This window comes from Tursiops truncatus, chromosome 15 (assembly GCF_011762595.2).
Source record: "Tursiops truncatus isolate mTurTru1 chromosome 15, mTurTru1.mat.Y, whole genome shotgun sequence".
NCBI classification, from domain to species: domain Eukaryota; kingdom Metazoa; phylum Chordata; class Mammalia; order Artiodactyla; family Delphinidae; genus Tursiops; species Tursiops truncatus.
In genome coordinates this window covers 30,715,352-30,729,048 of record NC_047048.1, presented here as the reverse complement: position 1 = coordinate 30,729,048, position 13,697 = coordinate 30,715,352, and the positions used below count along the sequence as shown (strand labels likewise).

General features: G+C 58.8%; 1 protein-coding gene across 3 annotated transcripts; it reads right to left on the bottom strand.

Moving 5' to 3' along the window:
- Positions 1 to 646: 646 nt before the first annotated feature.
- On the bottom strand, positions 647 to 12,934 carry CARHSP1 (calcium regulated heat stable protein 1). Of its 3 annotated transcripts, none has more exons than XM_033841047.2 (5): positions 12,833 to 12,934; positions 5,259 to 5,423; positions 4,457 to 4,579; positions 3,584 to 3,646; positions 647 to 2,765 (listed from the first exon to the last, which is right to left on the bottom strand). In XM_033841047.2, the coding sequence occupies exons 2-5, from the start codon at positions 5,414 to 5,416 to the stop codon at positions 2,603 to 2,605; spliced, it is 507 nt and encodes a 168-aa protein (XP_033696938.1). In that variant the 5' UTR covers positions 5,417 to 5,423; positions 12,833 to 12,934; the 3' UTR covers positions 647 to 2,602. The 3 variants fall into 3 exon arrangements, with proteins under 3 accessions (XP_033696938.1, XP_073648424.1, XP_033696940.1); XM_073792323.1 differs by lacking the exon at positions 12,833 to 12,934 and adding an exon at positions 6,939 to 8,556; XM_033841049.2 differs by lacking the exon at positions 3,584 to 3,646.
- Between the last annotated feature and the right edge of the window lie 763 nt (positions 12,935 to 13,697).

Below are 13,697 nucleotides of genomic sequence, written 5' to 3'. Positions count from 1 at the left end.
CCCCGCCCCCCTCACCTTGGCTTCCACCAAACCCACCCTCCCTCCCTCGAGCCGCATGGCATCACACGTGTTTGGGGTTCAATGCTTACTCCGGCCTTTCCCTAATCAGGTTCGATGGGCTGGTTATAATTTGTCCTAATGCACTCTGAAAATCTGTATATTTTTACAATAAACATGTTCACCTCTGCACGCCCAAAGCCATTATCTACCTCCCGAGGAAAAGGTTGGCCAAGGAGGACCTTCGCAGCCTCTTGTGCCCCCTGCATCTCCCTGCTGCACTCCTGGAAACCAAGAACCTGGGCTGCCTCCCCTCCCACTTCCCAGCTTCCCTCCGTCTGGACCGCCCTTGGCCAGACTGCTTCTGCTCACACAGTACCAATTTAAATGCGTCAGCAGTGCGTTTACCCACAGCTGACCACGTAAGTGGCATTTTCTACTGTCACGAAGCCACATCCCACTGCTAAGCTTGCCTACGCACGAGGATGATGATTAAGGAAGGGCTGATCCCATTTTCTTATTCATCCCCCAAAAAACCAGACTGCAAAGTAGAATGACTGTCAGCCTCCTCTGGGGAGACGCCCTTACCTGCTGGCTTCAAGGAAAAGCTCCCTGGCAACCAGATTCCCATTAACACATAACGCAGAGCCTCACGCAAAACAGACTTTACTGAGAGAAGGATGCTGGTGGGAGGAGACCTGCAGTCAGGAATCCGGATTCTGTGCCCAGCTCCGTCGCCAACACCGTCCATCCTCCCAGAGCCTCCGGAGTTTCTGTAACTTGAGACTCTGTGCTTGAGTGGGGAAGGGTCCCTTCCAGCTCTGACTGAGAAAGATGTGGTCGCCAGGAAGGACAGAGCAAGAGCCATTTACAAAGGAGTCTACACAGCGAGAGCCCAAAGTTTAGCTCAGAAGAGCAGATCCAACTCCCAGCCCGCTGGCGGGCTGGCAGGTCACAAGGAGCCCCAACCATGTGTCAAGGTGAGGACAAGGCAGTGGAGACACCTGGGGGAGCAGGTGGAGGGAAGGTGCAGGTTCTCAACCTCCGGGAGCCTGCACGGGTCTCGGGAAGTGGCTCTGGAAGCGTGGTCTGTACCCAACAGACAGGTCTCCAGGAGCCACCTGGGAACAGACCATCCAAGGCTGGAGGGGAGAAGGCCACCGCAGGGCAGCAGAAGGCAGAGGCAGGAGGACCCTTCGAGGGGCACGACAGGCCAGGAAATAGGATCAACTTCCTTAACTATGATGTTTCACTGCATACTGGAAACCAACACACTTGCCTATTTAAAACAATCCAGTGGTCATTTTGTGATGTATGAAAATATCAAATCACTGTGTTGTGCACAGGGAACCAACATAGTGTTGTAGGTCAGTTATACTTTAAACACACACACACACCCCCCAATAACAACTCCACCAGTTCTCAGCAAAATAGTTCTGGCCTTCCACCCCCTTGCAGAAATTTCCAGATTTAAGACAGTGGATTAGGCCGTCATTGTCTTTCAAGGGCTCGCCTCCCTGCACTGACAAATGGACACTTGACTACATACAGGCCACATATTTCAAGACGTATTTCCCAGCTATTGCTATTTTTAAAACACAACTAAAGCCAGACCAAACCACAGCAAAGAAAATCCTAAGGATCTGTTTACTGGAAATATCTACAAAGGTTTGCAATGTCGGCAGCGAAGTGCAAACAGAGCTGGCTCTGGTGAGAACTTCAGTTATGAAATAAAAAAAAGAAAATCCTAAGCAGTTCTTCACACCAGTTTTCCAGAAAACCCCACCAAAGGTGTATTTCCCCTTCAACTTCTGACTTTACCAGGCTGTCAGGAAGCAAACCACCTGCTCTTTTCTAGATGGATCCGGAGAAAGGTCTGGTCTTAAAGAGCCTCCCCTCTCCACACTCCCCTCTCCCACCGCCATCCCCACTCCCACCCACCACCTCAGTGACGGGCTGCTGAGCCAGGATCACTCACCCTGAAGACAGACAGAAAGGACCAGGCTTCGAAGAGAGTTAGGATTCGCCTCTGAGCACGTCGCTGCCAGGTGGAGGACTCCGGGCTCCCAGACACCCAGCTGTGACACCTCCCGCTGCGAAGGTACCAACCTCCCCCCACTCCCCGCCCCTCCCAGCCCCCTGAACAACCAGCTGAGAACCAGAAAGAAAAGCCTGCTTTGCCCAGGGCCGAGGAGAGACACAAGGGGGCCGCTTGGGCGGGAATTCCTCCCGGGAAAACACGCAGGGTCCATGTCACTACCCAGAGGGCCAGATCTGGGGATTTTGAGCCTTCCTCCAGGGATGAGGGGCTGTGGGCTGGGGAAGACCACCCGACCCAGTCGCGGGTGGGGCTCGGACAGACCCTCCACTCAGCCACTAGCGGGCGCCTCTCCTTTTTCAATGCTTTTAATGCTTTTCAGATGGTGAGAGGCTGTGCTGGTGGCCGAGAGCACCCCACACCCCTTCCTTCAGGAGACACTTGAAAGGGACCACGCTCCCCCCTTGAAGCCCCATCTCAAGCGGTAGAATGTCCTCTCCAGTTTGGTCCTGCCTCCGGCCCCAGAGTCTCCCCCAAGCCCTGGGGAAGGGGCGCCTCTGGCCTCTCCTAGGAGCTGACGATGTGGCCGGACCAGGTCTCGTGCTTGGTGCCCGGCGCCAGGTGGGTGATGACCACCTCCACGGCCTGCAGCTTCTCGTTCTTGGGCGGAATGGAGCACATCTTATAGGTGACCTCATCGCCTTCCACGGGGACGTACTCCCCCTCCACGCTGTGGGGTGGGGAGAGAGCACTCAGGGCCGGCACTCAGAGAAGCCAGGACACCAGCCCTCGCAGAGGAACTGCCGCCCTGCCCTGCCACCAGGGGGCACCACCATGGCCCTCTGGTCGTGGCTAAGGAGCCCCACACCCAATCAGCTCCTTCCCTGGGACCTCGGTTGCTGAGACAGAGATGGAGCCCCACCCCCTGGGGATGCTCACATGGCATGTTAAACGAGGGCACCGAGGGCCTGACGGAGGGAACAGCGGGGAAAGGCAGTCTGAGCCCGAGTTGGGGGATGGCCTGGGGGGAGGGTTTCCTGAGCAGCACCCCGACCCCCTGACCCATCCAGGAGTCCCAGAAACCAGGCTACACCTCTGCTGTTCAACTCCTCAGAACCCCAGTGAGCTTTCCAGAAAGTCCGTTTCCCTTACTTTCTATGGGACATGAGTCACCATCTCACCCGTGATAGGGAGGTGCCCAGCTTGATGTCCCCTTGATGAGACCCCAGGAGGAAAATCCCTTCAGATCCTGAGCACCAATACCAGCCAGCTCCCCCGGAACTGGTTTGCCTTGACTGAAGAATAACATCGCAGATGGTGCTGCCCTCTTTGATTTGGCCACCAGGAAGCTCAGGAATAAACATGTAGCCCACTTCTAGCAGTGGAACTAGGCATCACAGTATCCCCATCTTTCTTATCTGCCCCCCAACCCTTTCCTTTCTAATTTTTTTGGTGCACTGTGTGTATCCTTGTCAACCACTACAAATCCTTTCTGGAAAGAGGCAATGTGGAGATACATGTCTGCATCCACGCATGATTCATACATACGTGAAAGGCATTGCTCTAGCGTCATCCTCGTGTCTACGCTGTACGGGGGGGTCTACTGAAGACCTGGCGTGTAAGAATGTTGGGGGAGGGTCAGAAGGGATAACTCTCCCATCCCAGCAGACATGTGCAACAGGATCCTAATTCCAAAAACATGGTTTCTATGTAGACAAGGTCTGCTGTGTGGGGTAAGGACTTTGCCTGCCACAATCGGAAAGACTGGGGAGCTGCCGCTGAGGTCAAGGGTTGGGGTGCGGGTCGGGGTGCCAATCGGATCCCCACAGATCTGCAGGCTGCTTAGAAGATCAGAAGTGAAGCACAGGCTGCTGGATGCCTTCCAGCCCCAAGACCAAGGACGTGTGGGCTCCACCCTGGGTCCCCCCCACTGCCCGCCCCAGGGTTTCCAGACACTCAGGAAGGAAGGACATCAGTGAGCAAGTGGCAGGAGAAAGGGTCCAGCCCCAAACTTCCTTCCTGGAACAGAGCGCAGGCAGCCCCCCGCCTCACCAAGCTGCTTCCCCCGAGGAAGTGCAGGAGCCCAGCCGCCAGGTGAAACACAGCTCCCCAGACTCACAGGGACGCTCCTCCCCACCCACCAGACCCACACGGGCACTCAGACCCACGCCAAGCAGATCTCAACTCACACATGCGCACACGCAGTCGCCTGCAGCCTGACACACTGCCACCACCACCACGGGCTCACGACCCCACCGCTGAACACGGTCACACACAGATCACAAGCAGAGTCACACACACCTGGCTGCACAACCATCATCATAGCCGGTGCCCAGGAGAGTCACACGCTCTCCCTGCCTCCTCGGGGCCACGGCAGCACCCACCCCAGACACAGCCCACCCAGACTGGCCGCTGTCTTACTCGGAGATGTGCAGGAAGATGTCAGGGCCGCCGTCGGCCGGGGTAATGAAGCCGTGGCCCTTGGACCGACAGAAGCATTTGCAGACTCCTTTGTAGACAGGGCCCTGTGAAGCCCGCACCGTCCTGCCAGAGAGAGGAGAAAGCGTGAGCGGCCCCCGCCAGCCCTCCAGAACAGCCCCCGGCTTCCCGGGCACACCCAGCTCATCCCAGTGCCCACCCACGCTGTGCCCCAGGGAGTCCTGGCCAGGGCCACCACGTACAGCTGTGCAGGCTGTGCACTGCACGACTCTGGGAGCCATTCACAGAGACCCTGGTGACAAGGACTCTCTGAATGACGCTGGCAGAGTTTTCTCAGGCCTCAGTTTCCCCCTCTGACTAAAAGCTCTCTGCGCATCCCTCCCTCCGAAGGCTATTAGCAGCAGCAGCTAGCAGCAGCCTCCACTCGTTGGCCTGAGCTCTGCATCTCCCAGGCACCGTGTGGGTCCCCTGTGGCACCGTGGCCACCCTGCTACTGTCCCCCTTTTGCAGCCAAGAAGTCAAGGGCTCACGGGGGAAGAGGCCTGTGTGTCGTTAAAGCCTGATGATTTAAGACCCCAGCGGTTTCCCACCCCTGGCCATCGCCAATCCTTGCCCCCAGCTCGTGACAGCCTCAAGTGGGCCTGGAGCAGCGCCGTACAGTTTACGAGGCGCCTGCCCAGTTTCTCACCATCAGCCCTTTCCCAACCCCGAGTCTCCCATCTGACAGGGACATGAGGCTCTCTGGACCCCGCAGGCGACCTATCTCAGGAAGCCTGACACTCACGCTGAGAAGGTCCTTGTCCGGCGAGTGGGCAGTGGGCTCGGGACCACGTTGCCCCGAAGCGGGGATGGTGAGCGGTCTCGGGCCTGTTGGGTATCCAGCAGCCCGGCCGAGGACTGGTGGGTGGGGTGCTGTGATGGGGGAGGAGGCTCAGATGACATGGCCGACCTGGAGAGGGACAGGGGCTCTCAGGGGCTCATGCCTTGCAAGGAGGGGCCTCCCCAGATGCCTCCCCACCCCAGCGTCTGCCATCTGAGACTCATTCTTCTGGCTGTGGAATGCAGGCTCGAGGCTCACTCAGCGTGGAGGTCACCTGCTCCAGAAACACGCCCGGCTCACTCCAGCCGGGGCAGGCGCCTGGTCTGGGCTCCTGCAGCTGCCGTGGGCCTCCCGCTATCATTGCTCTGTACGGAAATGCCAGGTCGCATCACTGACAAGGACACCATTGGCCCCCTCTATGTTCCCAGTGCCCAGCACAGACCCTGGCACACGCCAGGCCAGGCGTGGTAAATCTTTGTGGAAGGAAGGAAAGGAGGGAGGGCGGGAGCAGGGAGGCAGGAAGGCAGGGCGGGCGGGGATGTTTCAATGCCAACCACCTAGATAAGGACTCCAGCCACTCATCAGACATTTCCTGGCCCCGGCTAAGTGCCGGACACTGTGGGGAAGGCAGAGGCAAAAAAGGGACCAACACTCAAGTGTTCCTCCAGGAAACTCCGGGACACAAACCAAAGAAGGCTCAGACCCTAAGTCAGGCCTGCATCCGGGAGAGGGAAGCCCGGCAGGTAAGTGTGTGGGACCCTGAGGGGCAGGGGCATTTCAAAGGCAGCATCTCCACCTGGACCCTTACTCAGATCCAGGCCTTAAAGTTAATTTCCACACAGCCTGAGTCTCCAATTGCTGCTAAGAAATCGAATTCCCTCCGTGACCCCTAACATGCATCAGAGGCTGGGGGCAGACCCAGCTGGAGGGGCTGGAGGGAGCGGACTCCATAGTCCCTGCCTCGCTCTGGCAACTGTGTCAAGAGCAGCACGTGGCCGCTGTACCCAACACACTGGCAGCCTTGCCTCAAGGCCACGAGGAAAAGCCCAGGAGCCAAAGCCCAGGAGCCAAAGGACCTTGGCTGAGTCCTTTCCCCTCTCTGGGATCAATTTTCCCATCTGCACAGTGGGGCAGCTGGGTGGGCATCACTCAGCACCTGCTCAGGAAGGGGGATGGGGACTCAAGGTGGAGCAGAGCGGGGCCCTGTGGCCCCAGGACAGTGGAGGAGGCCGACTCGGACATCACCCCCGTTCACAGGGCAGCCCTGCTGGGTTCTGTGTGGTTCACATGGGGTTTTCAAATTTAAAATATGAGCTATCTTTTAAACATCCCAGGAGTTTGCTCCAAAATCTATGTTTCCAACTAGTTTGAAAAAACTAGCAGCTTTGACAGCCTGGAGCCTCCAGTCCACCAGCCCTGCCCCATGCGTGCCTGGTCTATAGCAATACGCAGCCCCAGGACACCAGTTTTCAACCTGCATCCTCCAGGGAAAGGGCCGCCTCCTTCCTCGAAAGGACGAAACCTCTTCCTCCATTGTCCCCACAGTCCCCCACAGACCCCCCCCCACTCCCCTTTCAGGACTCGCTCCCTCTGGCTGGGAAGGGAGAGGGCTGCCTGGCTTCCCGGGGGAAGTGATATAGCTACCTCCTGACCCTTCTCTCAGCCGCAGCCGCAGCCAGCCCAGAAAGGCCCCGGCTCCTTGGCCCGGGGGTCAGAGCTCCAGCATGACCCACCAGTACAGGTCATAGAGTCCTAGAATGTTCAATGCCTGGGGTTCTGGGAAGGGGGCCAGCCCAGAGAAGGGAAAGCCCCACGCAGGACAGCAGGTGGGACCACTGCGTCCTGGTGACACCAGGGTGAGGCGGGGAAGTGCCCTCCCCCGCATCCACAATCTCCCTCTTTCCCCTGATGTCAGGCACATCTGACTTCAAATCCCACCCTGCCGGCTGTGTGATCTTGGGCAAGTTACTTAACCTCTCTGGACCTTGGTTTCTGCATGAGGAAAATGGGGATTTTAATAGTTCTGACTTCACACCATTGTCATGAAGTTGAAATGAAACAATACATGTTAGGCACTCTGCATACCCTCCACCCAGAACAAGTGAGCATTAAGTGTCAGCTACGATTGTTGTTATAACTGTCATCATAAAGTCATTCAACAAATATGTGCCCGGTGTCAGGCCCTGTTCATGGCACTAGAGACACGGCTAAATTTGGAGCCAGAGAAGAAACAGGTCAATAAATATATAAGCAAAATCATTACAGGTGGTTCCCTGGTGGCCTAGTGGTTAGGATTCCAGGCTTTCATTGCCATGGTCCAGGTTCAATCCCTGGTAGGGGAACTGAGATCCCACAAGCTGCGTGGTGTGGCCAAAAAATAAATAACCATTACAGACTGCTGAAAGGGCTGATAAGAAATACATAGAGGGACATAAAAAGTAGCAGGGTTGGGGTGCCACTCTAATGAGGGTGCAGGCTGGGTCCCGGACAGTAAGAAAGAGTGGACCATTTACAAAACAGAGGGAGGCTCTTCCAGGTGTGGGAAACAGCCTGTGCAAAGGCTCTGAGGTTGGCAAGGGCAGGTGTTGGCAAGGAGACTGGGGGCGGGGGGGTGGCCGGGGCACTGGGGAAGGAGGGGTGAGAGGTGAGAGGCAGGTTGGGTTGGAGGGCAACACCATCATCCCCATGTGTCTTCATTCTTCACATCCATGTCTGTCTGACTGTCCCCATGTCCCCTGCCAGGGCTACCTCCCCCTAGGTTAATGAAGCAGGCCCAAACTGGGGCCCCCCTTCTCTCTCCACCCCAGCCCCCTTGACTCCCCTAGTATACCCAGTCCAGCAGAGATGCTAATGGAAGCCCACCCTCTTGAGCGGGGAGCAACCTGAAGGCAGCATGGAGTCCCTCCACATCCTGGGGCCCGGCACTGGGGCTGGGACAGAGCAGGGTCTTAACCAGCATTAGGACCCGAAGCCCCCGCTGGAGTTCATGTGTACTTGTGTGCTCGGTGCCTTGCACAGTCGAGCAGCAGCAGGGGGCTCCACGCATGAGTACCTGGCAGTGGGAGAAATTGAGGCATGGGGGGCACTAGAGCCTCTCGGAGTGGGAACGGGAAGGTAAGTGCCAGCCTGGGAGACTCAGGATCCTTAACCACCACCCTGCCCGCCTCCCCTGGGCCATCAGAGCTGAAAGCAGCTGGGGCAGCTGGAGCAGGCCTGGACAAGAGCCAGCCCGCCCCCAGGGGCCTGCGTGGGGAGGGGGAGCGGCATGGGGGAGGGGGCAGGGAGAAGGAGTGCATGGCCTCTGTGTGGGGAGGCCTGGGTTAAAGTCCAGCTGTAAGGAAAACAGCTGGGGGAGGGGGGAGCCAGTAGCCCAGGAGCCAGCTCTGGGGCCCACTGCTGCCCTCCAACACACAGATGGGGGGTGTGCGGCAGTCACCCCCCCACCCTCATCCCCACCCACCGGTGCTTCCAACCAGCAACTGCTCTCCCAGCAACACCAGGGGAGCTTTGGAACTGACCCTGGAGGAGGCAGGGCCCACCCGCTGCCACTAGCCCCCCTCCTGGACGCCCTCAACTCCCTACAGCTGCAGGGCATTTGCAAACAGGCAACTGAGGCTCAGTCTGCTAGGAGGCTCTAGGCCAGACCCGGGACGGGCCTCAGGGCTGCAGCAAACTCAGACGGAATGTCACGCCCAAGGCATGCCACGGCTGCTGAGCTGTGTGCACACACCTGTGTGTGTGCGTGTGCGTGAATGCGTGTGGCTGTGTGTGCACAAGACTGTAATGGGCGTATTTGGCTCTGCTCACATGTGTGGTGTATGTGCGCACGTGTGTGTCTGAAGCCAGGCGCACACGTGGATGCACACCTGTCACTGCCTGTTTGTGCACATCAGTGGATGGGGCGAGGCCACCCCACCCCCGGCACCAGCAGGGCCTTTACCCTGGGAAAGGGCAGGAAGGGGGCCTCAGACCAAAATAGCCTGGGAATTTTCCACAGGCCCTGCATGTCCTCCTGGAAGGTTCAGAGAGTTCAGCTGGGCACCAGGCTCTGGTCTTCCTGACCCCTCTTCCACCCACCCACATATCAAGGGACTGGAGACCCAATCCTGCAGAGCTCCTGCTAACCCCCTCCCCTCCTCTCAGCCTCAAACCCCACCAGTCCCACCAATCGTATCAAGGACAAGTCTGTCTTGAGCCAAGTAGCCAGTTGCTGACTCCAGGGAGGGGATCCTTGGCAGTGCTATCCATCATTTACACTTTAGTGAGAAGGAGTTTGCAGTTCATTCCACAAGGCTGCATTGTTGGTAGCTTTCAGACGATTGAGGGCAGGGAGATGGAGGGGAAGAGCTGAGTTCAAGCTGGGAGCTTCATTCTCAGCATGGTTCTCAGCAAAGCCAGATCTCTCCAAGCCTACTCTGAAAAATGGGGTGTCGAGCCTTCCATGGGTTTCTGGATGGGGGAGGCCAGGGCTGGGCACCATGTTCAGACACCTCCCAGGTGTCTGGCAGGTGGGGATGACTACTAGCCCGCGTGAAGGGAACAGGACAGGACACTGGAGAAAGTCGGTGCTAAAATGGAGATGCTGAAGATGGGGGCGGAGTCCAGATTCTGCATTTCTAAGGAGTTCCCCCCAGCAAGGTAGATGCTGGTCAACCGACACAGAGTAGAACACACACAAGAGTAGTGCGGGTTACCGGGTTATCGGCCTTGCCCACCACTCAACCAGCATAAGAGGGTGGAAGGGAAATTTTGGGGGGGGGGGCTCTAGATGAGTCACAAAGTCACCTTAGTACACCCAGGTTCCTCGTCTGTAAGCTGAGGCAGCAGAGACGCCTCCCTTCCTTTCTCAGCCTCCAGCCCAGCTAAGCCCCAGCCCCGCAGAACCAAGGGCACGTGGGCCGAGGGGCTGGGTGAGCCAGCGGAGGCTGGACAGTGGGGTCCCCGGAAGCAGGAGAGGCCCATGAGGAGCCCGAGGCGAGCTTGGGCCACATTCCCCTCCATTGTTCGGGGGAGAGTGGGGCTCAGGCGGGGTAGGCGGGGAATAGAGCGAGGATAGAGGGGAGGGGGAAAGGGGGAAAGGAAGGGGGCGGGGACTCAAGGGGCGGGGATTCAGAGAGCGCCGAGGCCAAGGGGTGGGGCGGGGAGTCAGGGGGGAGGGAGCGGAGTTGGGGTAACTGGGGAATTAAGTGGAGGGGGCGCAAGGGCGGGGCGGCCTGGCTGGAGCCTGCAGCGCCAGCAGCAGGAAGAAATACGAACTCGGCGCGGAGGGTGCAGCCCGCGATGCCCGCGTCCGGGGAGGGGGAGCAAGCCCAGCCGGGAACTGCTCGGCCGCCCCAGAGTGCTAGGAAGAGGCCAGAAACCCGAGGGCCATTGACCAGGAAGAAGAGGCGCCCCTCCAGCACTGCCCCCCGTTAGCGCTCCCGAACACGCCCGCCCCGCCCAGGACCCTGCGCCCGCCGGCTCCCAGCCTGGGCAGCCCTCCTGGGAGGAGCCCAAGCCCTTGTTCGTAACTAGGGGCCTACTCCGCACCCCATCACCCCCACTTCCAGCCCTCCTGTATTCCATTCTCGCCTCCATTCTCCCAGGGCTTCGGTCAGACCTGAGTCTCAGGCCTAACTCTGCACTCCACTCCCTCTGTGACCCCTGGCAAGCGACCTCATCGCTCCCTGCCTCAGTTTGCCCATCTGTCAAATGGGACAGTCCTGGTGCAGCCTCCCAGCCCGGCGGACGTCGTGCGGAGGATGTTGTGCAGGGGGTACCAGATACAAAGGCTCGGAAACAATGGTGGAGCCGCTAACGATAGAACTGTCAGGCCTGGGGCCATCTAGAATAATCCCTCCCATTCCTGTCCCTGCTGATGGGACACAAACCAAATGCCCTGACTTTGCCACTCGGTGAGACAAAGACCCACCCTCGTCCCCGCCCAGGACCCAGAGCCCGGCGCTGGGCCTGGCTCAGCTCATTGCGAGCATCTACTCCGGGCTGGGCTGGGCGGCGCTACAGGCCCCAGTTCGGGCTCTGCTGGGGCTCCTGCGCCAGCTGGGGGCGGGGGCGGGGGCGGGGGTGGGGGGGAGGGAGTGACAAACATGGCAGCTTTGAGAAGCGCGGTCATCAAGTCCGCCCGGGGAAGGCGAGCACAGAGGGGGCTTGGAGGAGGGCCCTGGCCCCGAGGAGGCAGCGGCTGCTTCGAGTCCTAAAGGCGGAGTGGGGAAGTTTTTCCTGGGACCTGCAGGGGCAAAGGCCCAGGGGGAGGGAGGACGGGCGGCAGAAAGAGGATGGGAGGGTCTCGGGGGAAGATAATAGAAAGCTCTGTTGAAAAGTTTGAGACTTGACCGACAATGGGGGGCATCAGTGGACGATTTTAAGCCGGGGGTTGATCTGAACCTGTTTTTACAAGTCCTCCCTGGGTTCAGGGTGGCGAACGCATTGGAGGGGCAAGACTCCTCCAATGAGGGAGTGAAGAGACCAAGAAATATCCAAAAAGCCAGTAAAAAATGTTAACAGTAGCTAACGTTCCTCCCCGCACTGGGTCAGCCATGTCCTTTTATTCTTACTCACCCCGTTATGATAGGAAAAGTTACATCCCCAGTCTACGGATGGGGAGACGGAGGCTCAGAGAAGCCTCCTACTTTGCAGTGAGACACCCCCGCCTGTGGGAACGGAGATCGTGCCTGGAGGGGCTTATCTCCTGTCCCCCACCCCCAATACACACATCCACTCCAACCCCAGATAAGCTATGGGGACCAGGGGCTTCCTTGTTAGAAATCAATACAAAACAAAAAACCGTTGCATTTCCGGCCTGCAAACTTGGGCTGCCAGTGAGGCTGTCGGGAGGGAGCCTGTGGGCGCGGAAGAAGTTTCTCGGCAAGGCCTCTGGGGCCCCTCATCCAGACGCAAACACACCGGGCGAGCTCCAGGCAGCTCCTCCTCCCCAGACGCGGCCAATCGTCCGGCGCCGGGATACCCCCAGCCCACCTCCCCGCCAAGCCCGGCCGACGTCCCACCACTGAGCCCACAGCTGGCGCGGCCAGGCCTGGCTGGGAGCTGTCTCCACCTCCCCGAGCGGCGCCCCCCACCCCCGCCGCGCCTCGCCCCAGCGCACCGCGAGTCACCCCATCCTGCTCCAGCCCACAGGCGAAAGCAGGGGGAGGGTGGTAAGGGGTGGGGGCGGGCGGGGGCGGGACGAGGAGGAGGGGAGGTTTTTTTCCGCTAGAAGAAAACAGGTGGGCAGACGGGAAATGCAACCCGACGTCCGCCTCACATCCCTCCAGCTGCTGCCACACCCACCATTCTCCAGAGGGGGATGAGTGACCCGCGCTCCCCAAATAGGCCAAGGCGGCCCGGGTATTTCCTAGGGGCCTAGAGAGACCCAGCCTGGGGCCCTCTGCCGGCGAGCTGGAAGACCCTGCAGAGGGGGCGGTGAATGGGGGCAGCGGCGGCAGAAGAGGCCGAGGTCCCATCCCGGAGGTTCCTGGGCCTCCCTCGGGGCGGGGGCACCACACGACACCCCTCCTGGGGTCCCCGGAGAAGCTCCCTACCTGACGATCTACTCCGCTCAGCCAGCTGCTCTGCTCGAACTGCGGGAACAGAGCTGCGGAGGGGGCGCGGTTCGCGGGGCGGGCTCGCCGCGTCCCCGCCCCTGACCCCGCCCCCAGGAGCTCTCAGCCAATGGGACTGCGGTCTGGAGCAGGGGCGGGGCGGGCGGGAGCACAGCCCCGGCGGGATCTTTGTGTCCTCGCGCGCGACTGGCGGGATCGCCGGGCGCATGGCCTTAGGGGGGACCCGGCTTCAGGCCTGTGCCATACCCCGGCCAGAAAACTCCCCTGAAAAGGGAGAGAATCTGGTCTTCGCGCCCGAACAGGTCCCTCCCCTAGCCAACGGCGTCGGGTCTGGTCCCCCACCTGACCTTAGCTCCAGAAACCGGACGGCCCAGGGGCACCTCCGTTTTAGCGCGAAGAAAGAGATCTAGGAATGACAAGAAGGAATGAAGAGAGCGGCCGAAGGGAGGAAAAGAAAACCAAAAAAATGCAAAAAAAGAAAGAACAAAAAAACGAGGGAAATCTGTTGATTTCGTTCTTTTTGTTCGTGTTTTGCCCTTAATTTCCACTCCCTCCTTGAGTCCTCTGTGTCTGCAGGGGTTTTTTTAAATTAATTTTTATTGGAGTATGGTTGCTTTACAATGTTGTGTTAGTTTCTACTGTCCAGCAAAGCGAATCAGCTATACGTATACATACATCCCCTCTTTTTTGGATTTCCTTCCCATTTAGGACACCACAGAGCACTGAGTAGAGTTTCCTGTGCTATACAGTAGGTTCTCATTAGTTATCTATTTTATACATAGTATCAATAGTGTATATATGTCAATCCCAATCTCCCAATTCATCCCACCCCCCCTTTTTTCTT